Source organism: Rhinolophus sinicus, chromosome 2 (genome assembly GCF_057876585.1).
Source record: "Rhinolophus sinicus isolate RSI-liver-muscle chromosome 2, RSI-T2T, whole genome shotgun sequence".
NCBI classification, from domain to species: Eukaryota; Metazoa; Chordata; class Mammalia; order Chiroptera; family Rhinolophidae; genus Rhinolophus; species Rhinolophus sinicus.
The window spans coordinates 124,018,621-124,038,303 of record NC_142502.1 but is presented as its reverse complement, the minus strand read 5'-3'; the positions used below and the strand labels follow the sequence as shown (position 1 = coordinate 124,038,303).

The 19,683-nt window shown below is 35.7% G+C and overlaps 1 protein-coding gene across 5 annotated transcripts in view; it reads right to left on the bottom strand.

Moving 5' to 3' along the window:
- REV1 (REV1 DNA directed polymerase) overlaps nt 1-19,683 on the bottom strand; it is a 93,424-nt gene that overhangs the window by 48,859 nt on the left and 24,882 nt on the right. For 2 of the 5 annotated variants that reach the window (XM_019753821.3, XM_019753822.3), the window contains exons 2-3: nt 17,330-17,393; nt 15,709-15,835 (exon numbers count right to left, since the gene is read on the bottom strand). In XM_019753821.3, the coding sequence (XP_019609380.2) occupies nt 15,709-15,835; nt 17,330-17,383 (181 nt within the window). In that variant the 5' untranslated portion in view covers nt 17,384-17,393. Of the gene's footprint in view, nt 1-9,769; nt 9,793-11,076; nt 11,134-15,708; nt 15,836-17,286; nt 17,310-17,329; nt 17,394-19,683 lie in introns of those variants that run through there. The other 3 variants (XM_088796021.1, XM_088796023.1, XM_019753824.3) reach the window with 3 other exon arrangements.

Sequence of the window (19,683 nt, the reverse complement as noted above, 5' to 3'; positions counted from 1 at the left end):
GCTAATTATTTTCAACAGAGTTTCTATTCCTTTCACCTATTATCCTAATGAAAGCTCTAAATCACACCACCCCTGGCAACAGCTGTACCCTGGTGGAGGTGGGGTATCATAGGAGGCTTATATATCTACTTTGCTATTCAAGCAACATATTTTCCTCAAGCCCAAGCAACACAGGTCCAAGTATTTAAATGACCACTTTTATAATAATAACTATCTAATTAGGTGAGTTCTGGTCTTTAGAAAAAGGGAAAAAACTAACAAAGCACATATAGATATGCCAAGCTTTGATTAATTCTTGTAAATTCTTACACCGTGGAATTCATTTTATGTTATTGATCACATATACTGGCAACTGTCTGATAGAAATATAATGTGACACAGAAATGCAAGCCACATATATAATTGAAAGCTTTCTAGTAACCTCATTAAAAACAGCAAAAGGTGCAACTAGTTTTAATACTATTTTTACTTAACCCAATAGATCCAAAATATTATTTCAACACGTAATCAAATACAAAACATTGGGATATTTCACATTCTTTCTTTTCATACTAACTCTCCAGGAATATAAGTGTATTTTACATTTACATCTCAATTTAGACTAGCCACGTTTCAAGTGCACACATGTGGCTAGTGGCTACCAAACTGGACAGAGCACCAGAAAGAGAAATGAAAACAACTTTTGAGTGAAATTAATTCAGATTCTTAATGGAAGGTTTTCAGGGCTTGGGGATCACAAAATCTAAACCAGAGCATCACAGTGACTTAATGTAAAATGGTGGAAATTAAACAGCTAGCCAGCCAGGAAACTATAGTTTACCTCTTTCTTTCCCTAAGACTAAAGAACCTGGCTTACCTTAAATCCACAACTTTCCTTAACCAACTGCAATTGCATTAAATGAAATGGAAAGTAGCAGGCTGCCAGGAACACATTACCTTTGCATATACACACTCATGAAGCACTCTGCCTTCTACTAGGTGCTCTTTGCAATCTAATGACTGTAGAAATTTGGAACTGGAAAACCTGGTGAGTTCCTTGTCCTTTTACGGGATGAAGTTAAAGTGGCTCCTTGAAGTTCAATTTTGAAACTTCTTACATTTCTTCAGTTTGAAGTGGACCATGAAAACCTACCTATTAAAAGGTGAGATCACAAACTATGGTGTCAGACTGACATGGGTTTAATCTTGACTTTAACATTCTTTAGCTGTGTGACTTTGGACAAGTACTGAATTCCTTAAGCTTTCTTCTCTTCCTTTACAAACAAACAAATAAGGCCATAACGACAAAGTAAGTTTGGCACATAGGAAGCACTCAATATAAAAACTGTTATTGTAAAGCATGATGAACATCAGAACTCCTTTCAGGCAATGTCTAATGCTTGAGACTACTGCCCTAGACCCTATGAAAAATGGTGGAAGACAGTACATATGCTGACCCATGGTTGGTGGCGCTGTCAAACCAAACAGAACCAACAACGGTGCACTATGGACAGAGGCCAGGAACCACTCCGTCAGCCCAAACAGCCTGGCATACATTTAGGGAAATTCTATCCTCCAAATCTTTACAGTTAGTGTTACACTAGAGAATGTCAGAACTAAAAGAACATTTAGAGATCTAATAACCATTTCATTTCCCACATTGGTATAAACGAGATTAATCCAGTTAAACCGACTGGACCAATTCAAGTAGTTAGTAAATAAAATTCACATTCCTCAAACCTCATTACACATCTTCACCATGCGTATTAAGTTCATTAGAGTATTCAAAAGGCAACTGAATCACCAACAAATATCATCACCACTGATTATTACTGACATTTTGGTAAAGAACCTTTAAGTAAAACAGTGTCTCTGAGGCTTGGCAGCTCCCAAAAATACTTTATCAGAAAAAAAAAAAAAATTGGTTCTCAAAAAGATTTTTAAAGGGACATGTGCCAACTGAATTATTTCCTTAAAGTTCTATTACATTTTTAAACAAGCAAATTATTATTCATTAGTGCACTTAATAAAGTTTCTTATAAATAACATAAACTTTAGGCAGATTAATGTACAGAAAAACAAATCCAAGATTGGAGAGATTAAGGTAATTTTCCAAAGTCACACACAGCTAGTGGGAGAGCCACAACTCAGGTCCAGGTTTGTGTCTCCAGAAACTCAGACTTGATCAAGCTCCACACGATGCAAGCCTGGACAGAGGATCTGCTTTCCAGCTGCAGGTTAACACTGAAAAGTCACTGACATCTCGGCAACTGACTCGTCATGAGGAAACAGTCTCAGTTTCCTCATGGACAAAATGAGAGGCTAGACTATATTGAAGATCCCTTACAAAGCTACAATTATATGCACTAAAACCATTACCGCCAGCAAACAAAATTTGAAAACTATTTCACGAGTTTATGAGGGAAAGCAAAGCAAGTCACATCACACCCAATTTTACAGATAAAAAAACTAAAGCAGAAAAATGTAAATGAGGAAAAACATACACACATACAGAAATTAGCAAGACACTGGAAAAGGCAGGTTAACAACTTACATATCTTGATTATCTAATAAACTACAATGTCTTATACACAAAACAGATACAAAATTTAAGAAGTTTAAAAGTCACAGAACAGAAAGTACTTACAGCAAATATTTTCTCTATTCTGGCCAATAAACAACATGATTTAAGGGAAAACACAGTGAACAGGAAATCCAAAGTCCTGAGTCTAGTATGGCTCTGCCATAATCAGCCAGGTGACATTAAGAAGTTTTCTAGTATCTTTGTGTTTTAGTGTGACAGAGGTCAAATGGGATGATTGAGCACATGATCTCTAAGGTTCCTTTTACACCTCAACTATTATAAATCTATTTAGCTTCTAGACAAATTCTATGTTTTACCACTGCTCATATTCCATTATAAGTAGGTTCCATTACATCAAATACTATCACAGAAAACAAAATCAGTATTACAAAACCAACTCTACAACCCATCAAAAAGTCAGCAAGAGTGTTCTGACAACCTGGTTAAAGTAAACCATCTTTAATGACGTGTGTATTATCAGAGCCCCGGCTCAATTGAGTTCATCCTCTATAACGGAAGTTCTATATCTGATAGTACTGGATACTAAGAATATTTATGAGTAGAAGGCAAAGATTTAAGGGGTTTTCACTTCTACTATTCCCTCAACAAGCAATATTGTCCACATTATCATTTGTAGATATGCATGCACTATGTATTTGTGTATCTGTATGTACATATCATCATACATCCCTTAACAGCCTACACCAACTTCCAGAAAGTCTATTAAAACACCAGTACAGAAGATCTAGGACATTTGAAGAGAAGGTGTAACTATTGTTTATATTTGTGGCTTCACGACTGAGTCTAGGCAGTGGTGGTCTGAAACACGATCAAGATGCTGAGAAAATCTCCTCTATGACAAAGCAATTTGGCAATCATTTTTACTAGCAATAATCCTAAATATTTGATCTAGAAATTTAAGATTAGTTATCAGTTTCCCTAAGCCATTATATTTAACAAAATATGTTTTTAAAGAGATACACAATACTTGGCATATCCTGTTATAAAGTCGAGTGCTTTCAATACATGTTTACTAAACAACATAATAAAGGTAAACTTTACACATGACAAAACTTAAAAATATTATTTTTTTATTTCCTGTAGGCACTAGACACTCATGTGTGTCCACTCATGTCAATCTTATTTAGAAAAAATCCACCTCTTTATAGAGCAAAATAACAAACTGTCAATTTTATAACCATGGCAGGTAAAGAGAACCGAGAAAAGAAAATTAACCTTCACTTTGCGCCTATTCCAGTCGGGTACTTTACATACTTGATCTCACTTAATCCTCACCAGCAGTGATTCCTTTATGGGACTTCAACAGTACAGTCTCAGAACCACGAGTTCTCTGTGAGATTATTAATGTCACTTCAACACCATGCTCATGAAACAGACAAACAAAACCAAGCGCTTTGGGGGATCACTTGGATAACCGTTTCATAACTAAGCACTGCCCCATGACTGCAGTGCCCAGGTTTTGTTACGAAGGTGCTGGTGCCCTCACATGCACTGCTTTAAATGGCATGGACTCCTCTGGCCTGTACACACATTGGTGTATTATTCAGCCTTAAAAAGGAAGCAACTCTAATACATGCCACAAGGCTCTGGATGAAGCTTAAACACATTATGCTAAGTAGAATACGCTAATGACAGACACACACTGTATGACTCTGTAAACACTATATGATATTTGGAATAGTCAAACTCATAGAAAAAGTAGAATGGTGGGTGCCAGGGGGTCGGGGATGGAGAACTAGGGAGCTACTTAGTGGGTATAGTGTTCCCCTTTTGCAACAAGGAAAGGCTCTGGGGACCAGTTGCAAAACAAGGTGAATATAGCTAACACTACTGAACTATAAACTTAAAAATGGTTCAAGTGGTACTTTATGTTATGTATAATTTATCATAATTAAAAACTTTTTTAAAAACCACACTTGGGCAGCCATTCCAAACACAAAAGAATACACAATGTACTAGTTAGTACCACATATGCACTGTAAGCAGCAATTTTGTTTCAGCAAACCAGTATCACTCACGTTAATATTAACTTGAATTTTAGCCATATTTAATTTTCAATTCTGCAAAACCCATAATTGTGAGAGCTTGATAAAACACTCTTATTACTACTACCATTTTAGAGATGCTTGTGGAAATTAAATAGGTTAAAAACCTCAGCTGTAAGAAAAGATGGGATTAGCTAATAAATACAAAAGACCTGGAATTAAACTCTTGTCTTCTGATCCCATGCTTATTCTCCAATTTATTACCTCAATTAATTTTTAAAAAAATCCATATTCTGCACTGCAGAAAAAAAGTTTTTATGCAAAAGATCAATAAAAATAAAGGGAGCCACTTGCAGAATAAAAATTTCTATATTAATCCTAGAATCAGCACACACTCAATCAACTTCTCTAACTTTTTAAAACTTTGATACTCTAACTGGAGAACTAGAATTTGCTACATGAAAACTTACTATAATATTTCAACAGAAGTGAAATGATGAGTGTTTCTCATTACATCCTTTGAAGCCAAAATTCTTAGCTCCTTCAGTACCCTGCATGGTTTTGTAAAGCAGACCAACTTCAAATAAAAGGGGACTGTAATACAGCAACGTTTTCAAGTCTGAACAAATTTAAAAACAGGTTCTATAACTATCTTACATCTTGAGAAGACACATACTCCCCTTTCTTTGCTATGTACACTTATAATGTGCACCCTTTCTTGACAAAACACAAGATCCAGCAAAGAACAACTGATCAACAAGAAAATGCTTTTCATTTAAAACTGTATTTCACACTGAAAGGATGGTACAATTTAAGAAACTTACAAATATCTTAGAAAGCTTTGCAAACCTGTAACGATACACCTTCTAAGGACAGTGTTGGTAACTCAGCCAATAAAACACCACCGGAGTGCTGACTGACTGAAGAGAAGAGGGTCTGTCTCCTCTACGTAGGGGAGGTGGGTGTGCCGCTGACTGCGCTCAGCTGTCTGCACAGTACTGCAATGCAGGGCTTGATGATGAAGAACACAGGTGGCCACATTTCTTGGGCATCAGAATGGGGAAAGTTGTTAACTTATGCAAGAGACAAAGGAATTTTGGTCAAAAAATACCTCAATGAGAAAAATCTAACTCAAAATTAAGGTTGCCCACTTTATTTTAAAACAACTGTACCATTTTAGGATGTAGGGGAACTGGTACAATGGCAACATGGGAAAAAGAAGTCTCAAATGCCTGAGTTAAACAAATGTCTGTTCCTTTGTTTAAAATTTAGCCCCACGAGGCTCTTTTCCCTCAAAACAGTTTTGTCGGATGATGCCCAATGTGGAGGGCAGAACAAGGTGGGACAGTTTACTCTACTTCATGTAGGTCAGACTATGCACCTCAAGAATTTATTCCATTTATGATTCAGTGTATGCAAGGCCCTGACCAATGTCATCAGAGAAGTACAGTAAAAATCAACCAGGAAGAGTCCTCTACAGACCTCAAGCCAAGTCATACTGGCTAATAAGCATTTACTGATGTTCAGTCATGTACAAAACACCAAAGGAAACAAATTAAGAAACTGCTTGGCCTTAATGAAGAAGACAGATGGAGACATTTAAACCAGGGATTTTAAATTTTTTAAAATAGCAGAACTTTTATTTCAAGTGAAACCCCAAAATACCAAGCAAATAAAAGTAGTATTGTATAAGACAATTTTATTATGAAAATTCAACTTATAACTTGCTAATAACCATTCTGCATTTCAGCATAGTACTGAGAAAATTCTGATTCACACACTTTAGAACTATTAACATTTCCAACTATTTAAAAGATTCCAAGGTCTGCGTAAAAACTATTAACCTGACAGCAAAAGGTAAATAACATATTTGAGTATTTGTTTATCTGTTTTCAGTATACTTAAAAATACTGTAATTTTAAGACTGAAACTGTTAAGGCATTTTGGAACTCAAGTTGATAACCAATTCAAAACAACCAGCAGCTTTAACCAGGCACCTAATAGCATTCATTACTTAACGTTATCTGGAGAGATAGGAACCTTATTTACTTATGAGTGTATCCTTAGTACCCATATTTTCAAGCATCCCACTTATAATTTAGTCAAGATTCTACAAATGATTTTTAACACAAGTGAATAATATGATACATCAGAAAAAAAGGTTTATGGGCACATAGAACTGACAAACATTTGATTGGGCTGAACCTGAAACTAAGCTGGATTTTTACATTAAGATAAACTGAGGAAAGATGAACAAAGCTTTAGGGGCCTGGGGAAAGATGTGGCCATAGGGTTCAAAACACACTTTCAAAACACTGGGAATAATCTAGTTTTGGAGGGTTGTGGGGTGAATTAGCATGAAGACCAGACTGAGAGGACATGACAGGGTTTGGATCTATGCTGGGGAGTCCAGAGAAAGCACTAGGACCAGTGGAGAGAAGTTACAGAGAGGCACGCTAGCTCACTCAGACAATCACACCTGTTTGACCTGGCTTGCCTCCCAAAAGGTAGAGCACCCCTGGAGTCATTTCAAGAGGCTAAGTGTGGTCTGTCAACTTATCGACGACAGCGAAGAAGGATACTCACAGAGACAATGATTCAAGTCCCCCGCAACCCCAAGTTTCTGAGCCGGTGATCTACAACAAGGGTCAGCCAAACCCGGCCCACCTGACCTTGTAAATGGAACTCTGCCACTCTCATCACTCACATGTTGCCTCGGGATGCTTTGGGGTGACAAGAGCAGACCCGAGTAGCTGCGACAGAGTGTGCATGGCCCACAAAGCTCTGGACTTTTACAGATAGTATGCCAACCCCGACCTAAAATACAGCCAAAGATGACCACTTTAGGAGACCCAACGCGAAACATACTATTTGATTTAAATATTTCTCTTAGCTACCATTTCAGATTTCGCTAAGAGAGGAAAAGGGCAGGTTATGCTGCAGTAACATACTCATTTGACCTCAAAATCTCAGTGACCGACAGCAAAGGTTTATTTTGGAGCATGTCTAGCTCATGCTCCAAAATGTCCATGGAGCTGTGGTTCCATGTCATCTTTACTCCAGGGTCCAGGCTGATGGAGCAACCTCTATCTGAAGCACAAACTGGCTCTTAAAGCTTCATCTCCAAAGTGATACACTATACCATTTCTGCTCGTATTTTGTGAACAGGCCAACCCTGACTTCAGCAAGTAGGGAAGTAAAATCCTCTCCCAGGAGGGCAAGCAGATTTTGGGGCGGGGGGGGAGGGGGGGAATACAATCCACCATACAGTGTATTCAGAAAAATTTACATCAGTAATTTGTTTTCCTTATTTCTGCAACCTATCTGATCAGTAGCATATTTCTATTTCAATGTCTTCAGCCTACAAGCAAAAATGGCTCTAATGTCATTTCATGTTTTTTAAGACAAATAATATTAATGCTCAGAATTATTTAAAGGTTATTCTCTATTCTAATAAAAGATGCCTAGAAAAGAAATTGGAAAATAGCAGAAAATACATCACTCAGATCTATGCCCAAAGAAAGGAAATACGGGGATATATTTACTTCCAGCATTGTTTTCTGTGCTTTTCTTTTTTAAGTTGGGTGATCCCCTACTTTTCATCGTACATCCTTTCCTCATTTCCCAGTAAGTTTTGTTATTACAAATTATACAGTTTGCTTTTGTTTTAAATCACCTTGTAAATGGTATAATTTATAACTAAATTTCCATTCTTATACAATGCTTTGCTTTTAAATAAAACAATGTGATGAGATTATCTCTTACATAAATTGTATACTAGGGGACCAATTAGGCTTATTGCCTTAGAATGGACTCTTAGAGTAATTACTGAAAGTGGCAGCATATCAAAGGCTGTTCATATATTTCATACATTGACACTTTCCAAAGGAAGTCTACCGTTATACTACTACTCTCACTCCAACAACGAATGGAGCGGTTATTTCATCATCCATGCCTATACTGGGTATAATCATGTAATAATTTTTAAAAATAAATAAACTTTGCAAAAAACCCATCTTGATTCGTTATGCACTTCTCTATTAATGAAGTGGAACCTACTTCTATGTTTGCTTCCCAGGTCTACTTCCTGAAATATATTGTTTCTGAAATCTGCCTTCTAATCAGTTGGGATCTTAGTGTTTTATTTCCTATTATTTTGATATATAAGCTTTTTCCAGTCATCCAATTTGTTGTAACAAATTGTATTAAATAATCCTCCCATTTTCCTCTCTGATCAATGGAAAACTCTTCTGTAACTTAAAATATTTAATATAGTGCTGATGTGTTAGGCTGTTCTAAGTGTTTTAGAAATATTAACTCATTTAATTTATAACAAATTCATATATACACCGAGATCTAATTTACATGTCAAATTTATATACATAGCCTAAGCTACTCTAAACCACATATCTGTCTATTTTTATACCAGTTACACAAAGTTTTAAGTGCGTATAACCTTCTATAATAGGTTTTGAGATGTCAGAGCTAGTTCTTCTATCTCTGTTCTTTTTTTTTTTTTTTCATCACTGTTTTAGCTAGTCCCACCTGCTTTTTAAGGTAGACTATTGGGGAAAAAATAAAATGGAAACCAGACAATTTTCTATAGCAGGTTGGCTAGTGGCAAATGGCACTAACAAGGATGAAAGTGCTGGGTTTGAAGAACCATCACTACGGCAATAAAAGGATTTCTAACATTGTTAAAAGCTTGAACTACTCAGTAGACTTTCTTACATAAAATAATGGGTGTTCCTTACACAATGAAGGCACTCTAGGATACTAAGTACCTTCTAAATCAAGTTTAAAATTATATTCCACGATATTCCTACTGTGAATCGCACAGAACATTCTGTATGTAATGAAATTTCAGGATTAACTAAAACAAACCACAGTAAGTAATAGACAACTAACCATGGTGAGAGTAAAAGGCACATGTCAAGCACATGCCCTTATATAACACCAAAGAGCCACGTGAAGGCCACTCCCACAGCTCCAGCCGCACCTTGTAAAGAGTTTTGCTCATCTGGTTAAAACAAATTCTATAAACAATTTTTACACCTCGTACAAAGCTTTCCTTGATACAATTCTATTGAGAGAACATTCGTTTTGTCACCATTCCATTCTGCATAGCCAAAGAACTTAATTAAATGCGGGTTGTGTTACATACATGGCAGAAAGAAGTAAGACAAATGGCTGCTTATACCTTCTTTGGTCCTACAGTAGTAATAGCCTTCATTATTTCATTTGAGTCTCACAATCCTATGAATTAGAAAAGATAATTTTGCATAGTTACTGATAAGGAAATAGAGGAAAATTAGGTGACTTGTCCATAGTCACACAGCTATTACGCAGACCCTTTTGTCTTCGACTCCCATCCACTACTCTTCCTCCAATATCCGTACTTCCTCTCTTGACTCCTTTCCTCCCTAACTGCCTCACTTACCACATTCAACTAAAAGCCACAATGAAACAAAAATGGAAGAAGTTTCAAAAGCCCAGAGAACACATTTTGGAGTACCTAACCGATGCAAATACCTATCAGACACTGGCAAAATTACAGTGGGTTGTGTGTATTAATACAGCAAGTCTGTCCCATGTTGGAGGTTAAATTCCTACATCCTCGATTTACAAGATCAGAGTCTCACAGGAAATGGAAGACATGTATATATCCATAGAAAATAATTCTCAGAAGGCATTCCTTTTTAAAAAACTAGATTCATCAGCATTAAATGGACTCTTTTCCTAAATCACAAGCATATGCTCAGAAAACACTAACATGAGGTTAAGTTTTCAAACACATCCCCATCACTTGGAATGTTAAGTCTGTTACACTTGCACGGTCCCTTGTCCATTATGCAAATCATACCCAAGCATCTGCCTATCCACCTGCTTCTTCACCAACGTTGGCAGTACCAAAGTCACTTGGCCTGGTCTTCTATCTACATGTTAAAAAAAGTAGAAAATAACCAGAATACCTCTTTCCGTATCACCTATCCTGATCCCACTCCACAGAAGAGAGCAATTAAAGTTCACTAGACTGAAGCACTAGCTCACCTTGGGAGTTTCCACCCACATAAACATGCCCAAGGCCTACCTCCCAGAGATTACAATTCAGTAAGCCTAAAATACAGCTCATTTCTTAAAAACTATAAATTCAAGAAGACTGAGTTGAATTAGCATATGAGTGACAATACTCATGCTAATATTTTTATTTAAAATACTTTAACGTTCCAATGTATGAGGGTCTACTCTTTCAAATGAATGAAAACCCTGTTACACATTCACTCACTTGAATAACATTTATTGAGAATCCTACAAAGTAAGTGCCAGGTAGGGTTCTAGGCCCCTGGAATACAGCAATGACAAGACTCAGATCTGTGCTCCACAGAACTTCAACTTCACTGAGCAGACAGAACATAAGTCAGATAAATAATACCATTTCAGGTACAAATAAAGTCTATGAAGAGAAATCTAGATAGGGTTAGAAAGCAACTGCAGGGCAAGGTATACCTATTTTAGATAAGAAGTCAGGGAGAGTCTTTTGGAGGAGGCGATATATGAGCAGAGATCTGAATGATGAAGACCTAGAGAAGGCAGAAGAAACAGAAAATGTAAGGCCTTATGGCGACATCTCTGATCCATGTTTGGCTAGGGGCTACTAAATAAAATGGACTTTCTGATTCCAAAAAACGAAATACGTAAGACCTGACAATACAAGACGAAACTCGCGTGTTAAAACAAATGTTTCTAGCAATAATGCTATGACATTCTAAAACTATGGAATAGCTAAAACAGGGAAGGAGACAAAATCTAATTTAATCTGGGTCTTAATGAATGAATATAATTCCAGTTCACAGAAATGATGGAAGGAGCTTTTCATCAGAGGCAAAAGCACAAACAGAAACACGGAAACGAGAAAGTACAAAGACAAACCTAAAATATCAGATAAGCCTATTGATCAAATTAATAAATGTAAATGTGAAAATGTAGGTTAGATTTAGGACAAGAATGTCTTTACTCATTTTCAGCTAGAAAACACCTATTTATGCAAGACCCAGCTAACAAAGTCAATTTCTCTATGAAGAAGGATACACTCTAACTGTCAATTACTGCTCTTCTGTGTTGTCCCCCACGTCCCTCTGGTCATGTCTATCTCCCAGAGGTTACTTGTCACAAAAATCAACATTCTCCATTAACTGCCATCTCTGTTCAAACACAACTCCTAACACACAAGCAGCATACAAAATATATTTGTTCAATCAACTAGAGTAAAATAGGATGGAAGGTCCATAGATTGGAAAATTCAACATAGTAAAGATGTCAATTCTTCCTAAATTGATCTACAGGTTAATGTAATTCCTATCAAAATCCCTGCAAGGAATTTATTTTGTAGACACAGACAAGCTTATTCTAAAATTTATATGGAAAGGCACAGGTCCTAGAATACCTAAAACAATCTTGACAAAGAAGAAAATGTAAATAATCACTCCTCCCCAACATCAAAGCTTACTATGTAGACACAATAGTCAAGATCATGTGGTGAAGAGACAGACATGAATTGATGGACTAGAACAGAGAACACAGAAACAGACCCACGCAAACATGCCCAACTGATTTTTGACAAAAGTGCAAAAGTAATGCAATGGAGGAAGAATAGCTTTTTCAACAAATGGTGCTACAGCAGCAACTGGATATTATTCACAGGCCACACAAAATTATTCAAAATGGATCATGAACTTAAATGTAAAACATGAAGCTATAAAATTTTTAGGGAAAAAAAAAATCTTTGGGACCTAGTGCTAAGCAGACTTTTGACTTAAAAGCACAATCTATAAAAGGAAAGATTGATAAATTGGACCTCATCAAAATTAAAAATTTTGCTCTGCAAAAAACTGTGTGAAGAGGTTAAAAAACAAACTATAGACTGGGAGAAAATATTTGCAAACCACTCATTTGACAAAGGAGTACTATCTAGAATACATAAAGAACTCTCAAAACTAAACAATAAAAAAACCAAAAAATCCCATTAGAAAACGGGCAAAAGACATGTACAGACATTGCACTGAAGAGGACATATAGATGGCAAATAAACACATGAAAGGATGTTCAACATCATTAACCATCAGGCAAATGCAAATCAAAACTGCAATGAGACACCATTACACATCTGTTAGACTCCCTAAATTAATTAAAACACAGAACAAAAATGCTGGTGAGGACGTGTAGAGATTGTTTTACAAAATAAAACCACAATGAGATATCACCACATACCTACTAAAATATTTAAAATAAATACACTAAATACTGACAAGGATGCTGAGAACCTGGATCACTCATAACTTGCTAGTGGGAATATAAAATAGTACAGCCACTTGAGAAACAGTTTAGCGGTTTCTTTTAAAAATATTAAACATGTAACCAGCAATTGCACTCTTATTTACACAAATGTTCATAGCCAAAACCAGGAAATAACCCAGCTGCTCTTCAGTGGGTGAATGGTTAACAAACTGTGGAACATCCATATAATGGAATACAACTCAGCAATAAAAAGGAAAATATTACTGATACATACAACTTGAATGACTCTCCAGAGCATTATGTTGAGTAACAAAAGCCAATCCCAAAGGTTATCTTGAAATCAAAAAAGTATAGAAAAGGAGCCCAGATTAGTAGTTGCCAGGGGTTAGAGGGGCTGAGAGAAGGGAAGTAGGTGTGGCTATAAAAGGGCAGCATGAAGGCTCCTTGTGGTGTGAAACTCTGTATTTTGACTGTATCAATATCAATTTTCTGATTGATATTGTTCTATGGTTTATAAGCTGTTACCATTGAGAGAAATTGGGGCAAAGGGTTCATGAGCTCTCTGTATTACTTCTTATAATTACATGTGATTCTACAATTATCTCAAAAAATTTTTTTTAATTATAAAAAAATGGATGGAAGGCAAAGAAGTTAACCTTAACAAGGATAAGATGCTTTTGAGGGGAAAAAAGAGAAGAAAGAATGGGTTGACAGAGGACGATTATCCAAAAGGCAGGGGTATCTTATCTGTAAGCTCAAGCTCAATGCTAACTGGGTTAGAAGAGATGAGGGTTATCAAAGAAGCTCTGAGGGCAGAATTGGGAGCTTTAAAATAACCAAGAAAACTTGGAATATTAGTCTGTGGGGAGCATGGTTAAGAATTAACAAAACAGCCTTCACTACTTGTCTTATAGCATGTAAAGCACTTTTCTTCACTTGCTAATTCATTACACAGATGTTGTTGATTCTGTTTTATCTATAAAGCTGTTTGATCTAAAACAGAAAATTTTTCTAAAAGCATTGTCACCACAATTTGCATGTCCCTATGCAATTCTACATAATGGAACTTTACCTGTAGAATTGTAACATAATCCTAACAATAACAAGAGTAACAATCAGTATATTATCCTTACCCTAAAGCAAGGGATAGGGATAACAATGGGTCCAAACAAAATGGGTTCAAAGAGAAAATGTCTTACGGTCACACAAAACTTAGTGACAAAAGTAGAATTAGATTTCCAGATTCTCAACCATAGCAGTGATTACTACAACACTCATTTTTTCTCCCTCCCACAAATAATCCCTTTTTCTTCCTCTTATGTGAAAAAGGGTACCCTGTGAATTGTGGATTGCCATAACTAGCTAACATAACAAGCAATGTTTATTTTTGTTAATATTGTAAATATTTTATAGTGCATCTCGGGAAAGTGTGTGGAGCTTAAATGTTCCAGGTTACCTAAGTAGAAAAATCACATGTGAACCTTTCCAAAGTTGTACCTGCAGTTCATTTTAAGATAACATTCGTAGGCTAAATGCATTGTCAGTGATACCTGATAAAACTTAACTAGGCCAATGTATCAGTTAATTAAAACTCAACTTTAATTCAACAAGTACTTCCTGAGTGGTGACACCCAGTCACTATAGAAGCACTGAGAATACAGCAGTAATGAAAATACAAAACGTAGCTCTTACTCTCATCTAATAACAGGCAACTATAATAAGATCATATAAACGCTAAGATGCGGATAAATACAAGGAACCACAGCCTCACAGGAGCATGAGACGTCAGCCACACCAGTAGGAAGAAAGCCAATCAAGGGAAAGCGTTGTATAAACAGAGACCATAAAGATAAACAGGCATCAGCCAGTTGAGAAGTGGAGAGGGAAAAAATATAATAGACTGACACAAATATTAATATATGCAGTCATTCACTTCAAAAATACACTAAAATGATCTTAAGAGGAGATCCTAAACAGAATGAAGAGAAACTTGGGCAGTAAAATTTGACAACCAATACACTAGTGGTAATTGACTTTATAGATCAGAGAAAGAGCTAAGCTGGCTTTGTGGAAGCCCAGAAGAGGCTGCTTGGTACCAGTGAAACCAAGAAAAACTTAGGAGTCAGCAGGCACTTCCAAAGGTGGGCATGGAAAGGTCATAAAACAAGAAGTTCCTGGTTGAAATTCTGTGTAAGAGACAAAATTCCAGATACCCTCTCCCACTGATGAAGAAAGACTATCCTGTCCCTTCCAGATACTGGACTCAGTGACAACAGGCATAGCAGAGGGGAGAAGTGATATAGGGGATTAAAAAAAAAAAAATAGGGAGATTAAATAGAATTCTACTTTCTAGACTGTGAGAATTCTGGCTCTTTCCTTCTCTGTTGGCAACCAAAGTGCTGGCAGCTAGGTTTACACCCATCTTTAAGCAAGATTCCGGGAAATCTGACACACACACCACCCGCTTCCTCCATCAGCCCAAAAGGACCTATGGGTTATTACAGTGGGAGATTCACCAATGAGGTGGCCTTATTGATTCCCCATATTGAAGCTCACAGTTTACAATCCCCACATGTGTGTGATAGCTTCCAATCAGCTACTTAAGCAAGACCACTACTAGTTTTCATTTTAAACCTCATTTGACTTTTTAAAACTAGGTACTTTGATAAAAATTAAAATAAAAGACAATGGCAGATACAGGTGGGATGGAAGAAAAAGTGAAGGATTTTTATCATTTTTATGTACAAGATAAATAATTAAAAACAGAATTTAAAACAAACCACTCTCAATCTTAATACAAGTGCATGCCAGAAAAGGATACCTAAAAAGTAAAAAGTACTCAACCTGTGTATCCATTAACATAGATGGCAACTCCACTGAAAATCGTAGATGAAGTTCCATCCTTCTGCAAAGCAGCATCTGATCGAAACTGTTCCTCCAATTTCTGGACCTTGGCAGCCATATAGCCACCCTAGAATTAAAGAAAAGGTAAACTAATCACACAAGTTGTATTTTCTTCTCCCGCTATAAAGAAACTTCTATTTATAAATAAATAGACAGAAAAAAAAGACGGACCTTATTCTGTGCTAGTGACCAAGGTATAATGATGACATAAGTTATAATTTTAAACATGAACCATAGGGAAGGCAATAAAACAGGCAAGTCAAGGAAGACTTTTCCCTCTGTCAACTCAATTTTTAATAATTTTATCACATTCTTATGAGTTACTTTAAAAAGAGGGAAAACGTAAGTCAAGAATAGTAACTTTATTGCCACAAAATATTATTCTTACCTATAAAATCAAGCAAATGTTACACCAAAGTTTAAACCAATTAAAATTTGACAAGTGGTCAATAAGAGTATATTTCACATTCCACTATCTTCTGTATATAGGAAGCTTAAAATTAATAACTTCAAGTAAAATAAAGCAGTGTGACAAACTATTAGTCCTCCATACATGTAGATAAGAATACATAAACCATTCAGTGGCTAAATTCTGGATCTAATCAATCTATTTGATAGTAATACTAATTTTCATTAGATAACATGAACCTCAAAAAGAATATAAAAACACTATTATTTTTCCTACTACAGACCTCTACAAATCTATGAATTCAGCTACACTTTTCCTGAACACTGAAATAAACTAATTGACTTGAATTATCAATTCTTTATTGATTTATCTTTATCAAAAAGAATTATCAATTAAGTCTTTGAAATAAAGTTACAGGTAGGCAGAAGTGGTATTTATTATTTTCAAAATGGAAATGACTTTATTGTTACTGATTATTTGATTACCACATGCTCACTGTCAAAAACATTCCCCCCCCCAGAAAATATAAAGAAAATTTAAATTAGCTATGATGCCATTCATTGTTAACATTTTGGGATTTTATTTTCAAAGTTTATTTCTTTGTCTCAGAGCATAGTGGTTTTACAAAAATAGAATCACATATATATGATTCATATGATATATATATATATTCCTTTATATATAGAATCATGACATATATATTCCTTTATAACATAACACATTTTATATAATAGAATCATATGATATATATATTCCTTTATAACATAACACATTTTTAGTCAAGGCCATCTTACCAGGTTAAGAAATATAAAGCTAAATAATGGTTGCAGTGTTCCACTGCATAAAGAAAATTTATTTGACCAATCCCCAATTATTGGTTATCTATGTTTTCCTGTTTTTCACTTCAGTATTACTAGCAATGCTGCAATACAATTATCATACAATAAATGTTGTGCACTAGAATATTTCTTCAGATAAAATCCTGCAAGTTTAGGGGTTAAAGTTTGATCTTTCAACACACTGTGAAAACTCAAGAGTTGGTGTCTAAAGTGATTTACAAATTAGAAAATGCTTTACACCACATTATAAACTAAAAAAATGAAAAATACCTAGACTGTTCAATATAATTATTTTTATTCTTTTAAAACACACCCAGTTTTCCCAGCCATCATTTTCAGCTCGCCTCCTCCATCCACCCCGTCTCATGGTGGAGCTTCTGTATTAGGGGAAACAAACAAAAAAAATGTCAATTTTATAACATAATGTGTCAATCAATAAAAATGAGAAATTAACATAAATTCAAATGTTGAATTCGTAAAAATTAAAAGTATAATAGTGAGAAAACTTTTTCCAAAGCATATCATTCTCCTGATTCACAAGTCAAATTTATTCCTAAAAACACCCTCCATAGATAGGTATCAAGTTTAAATCATAATTACTTTAAATTTTAACAGAAAAAACTTTTATGCATTCCTGAGCACCAACCCTAACACCCACTTACATAAAACATCACCAAATCAGACTAACATTGTTGCACTTACTTGTAAACAATTAATTAGTGTTAACAGAACCTAAGAAAATATACTTCTTCATGAATTCACTTATAATATGGCTCTCAAACTCTGTCGTTGCTATTACATACTGGACACTTAAGAGGGCACTCATAGTGTAATTCATCGACACAAAAATCTCTAAAAGAAGTCAATTAAAACAATGCATCTAAGGGGATATCATGCAAAAGACTATCACTGATAATAAACTAGTAATTCTGGCATTTTCCTTAAGGCAACACTTGACCAACTGAGTTATAAAATCATCAACATGACCAATGACATATCATCTCAAGTGTCAGCTGCCTTAGTGGCTAGCAAGGCATAAAACAATTCATAAGTCAAAGCCTAACCCAAATGGCTACATCATGAGACATGACTGCATTATCCTTTACAAAATTAACATCGTCTTCATTTAGGCATTTTTCTTCTAGTAACTGGATATAGGTTAATATCAAATGGTTACCATATATCACTGGAGAAGCCTTATACATTATCCAAGTCAAATCAGCTTTGATACGGTTTATAAAAATTTGTTACTGAATACCTTAAAACATGACACTTTATTCACACACATCAGCAGATACTGTCTTTCAAATATGTCTATTCTTGGTATATTGTGAGATGTACAGTTTCTCCTTGCTGACATTTATATTAATTATGAATTTTTCTGTCTACTCTTTTTAAAAGGTGCCTAAAAGATATGTAGAGAGATGCTCAAAGAGTTAAATTCAACAGAGAGACAGGAACATGAGCTCTAAAAACCGGAGGCAAAGTGATTAACCCTGATTAGGTGCTGAGGGAGAGAAGAGTTTTGTTTTTTTGAAGGCTGACAACGTAGGGGCACGGCTCCCCAGTGTTCATCATGAGTCCCAGAACTGCCATCTTTGCTCTGCTAAATTCTTGTTTTCAAAAGAGGCTTTGTCCAGTCCCTCAAGACTTCTCCCTTACCATAGAGGAGTCAGGGAAATGTGCTAACAAAGTTCTTGACTTCATATAAACTGAGCCCATACATCTGCTCTAACAAGTGAAGAGTCTGGAAGTTCTGGCCATTACAGGTTAACGCTGCATACTCACAAAAATTAAATTGAACAATTAATCTGTTAAATGAGGTAAATTAAAGAAAACATATTTTTAAAGTTTAATTCATTTTCCCCATTATTTAAGAGCCTCACTTAAGATCTATTAGAGGTATCTATTGTGAAAGGCCAGTAAGAAAATTCTTATCAATGGCTTAATGAGGGTAGGCAAGTATGAAACAAAGCTGTAATAAATAAAAAAACAAACAAACAAAAAAAATGATTTTAAAGGTTCTTTCCCCATTCCCAAGTAATAAAGCTGTCCCAGACAAATGTTTAAAGGTTTGAAAAGTAAAAGAAATGAAGGAGTGAAAATAGTAATTTTATCATTTCCTCTAATTTGACCCATGTACAACAAACTCCCGTTGGTCCAGGATTCAAATAAGATCAAGAAAAGGGGAAAAGGAAACAAGAAACATACTTCATTTTACACATTCAAATCCTACTTTTGGGAAAATCCCGTAACAAATAGTAAACTAGATAATTTGGACCAACCTTCCTGCTGAGGAAGAGGAAAGCTACACAAAACATTGTTTTTAAAAACTTGCCTCAAGGCAAAGAAGGCCTTAGCAAACAATGAAAAATTACTGGGCCAAGATTTAGAAGATGACAAAGGACACCAGCCACCTCACCTTCCCTCTTCTTCCCAAACTGGGACAGCTTCTCCTCTGAGGGTATTTGTCAATTCTAGAAGAGTGGGTGAGAGGCTGGGCAATGTTTCTGAGAAGCACAGTGCTAAGGGAACAGAAGTTGGAGTTCAAGGGTTTTCCAAAGATATAAATCGGCACACTTGGGATGAGGACCCTAGTCGTGAGAGTGAGCTGACAGTAGGAAGACCACACTTTGCAGAACATGTATTTTGCCTTAGACTATTTCA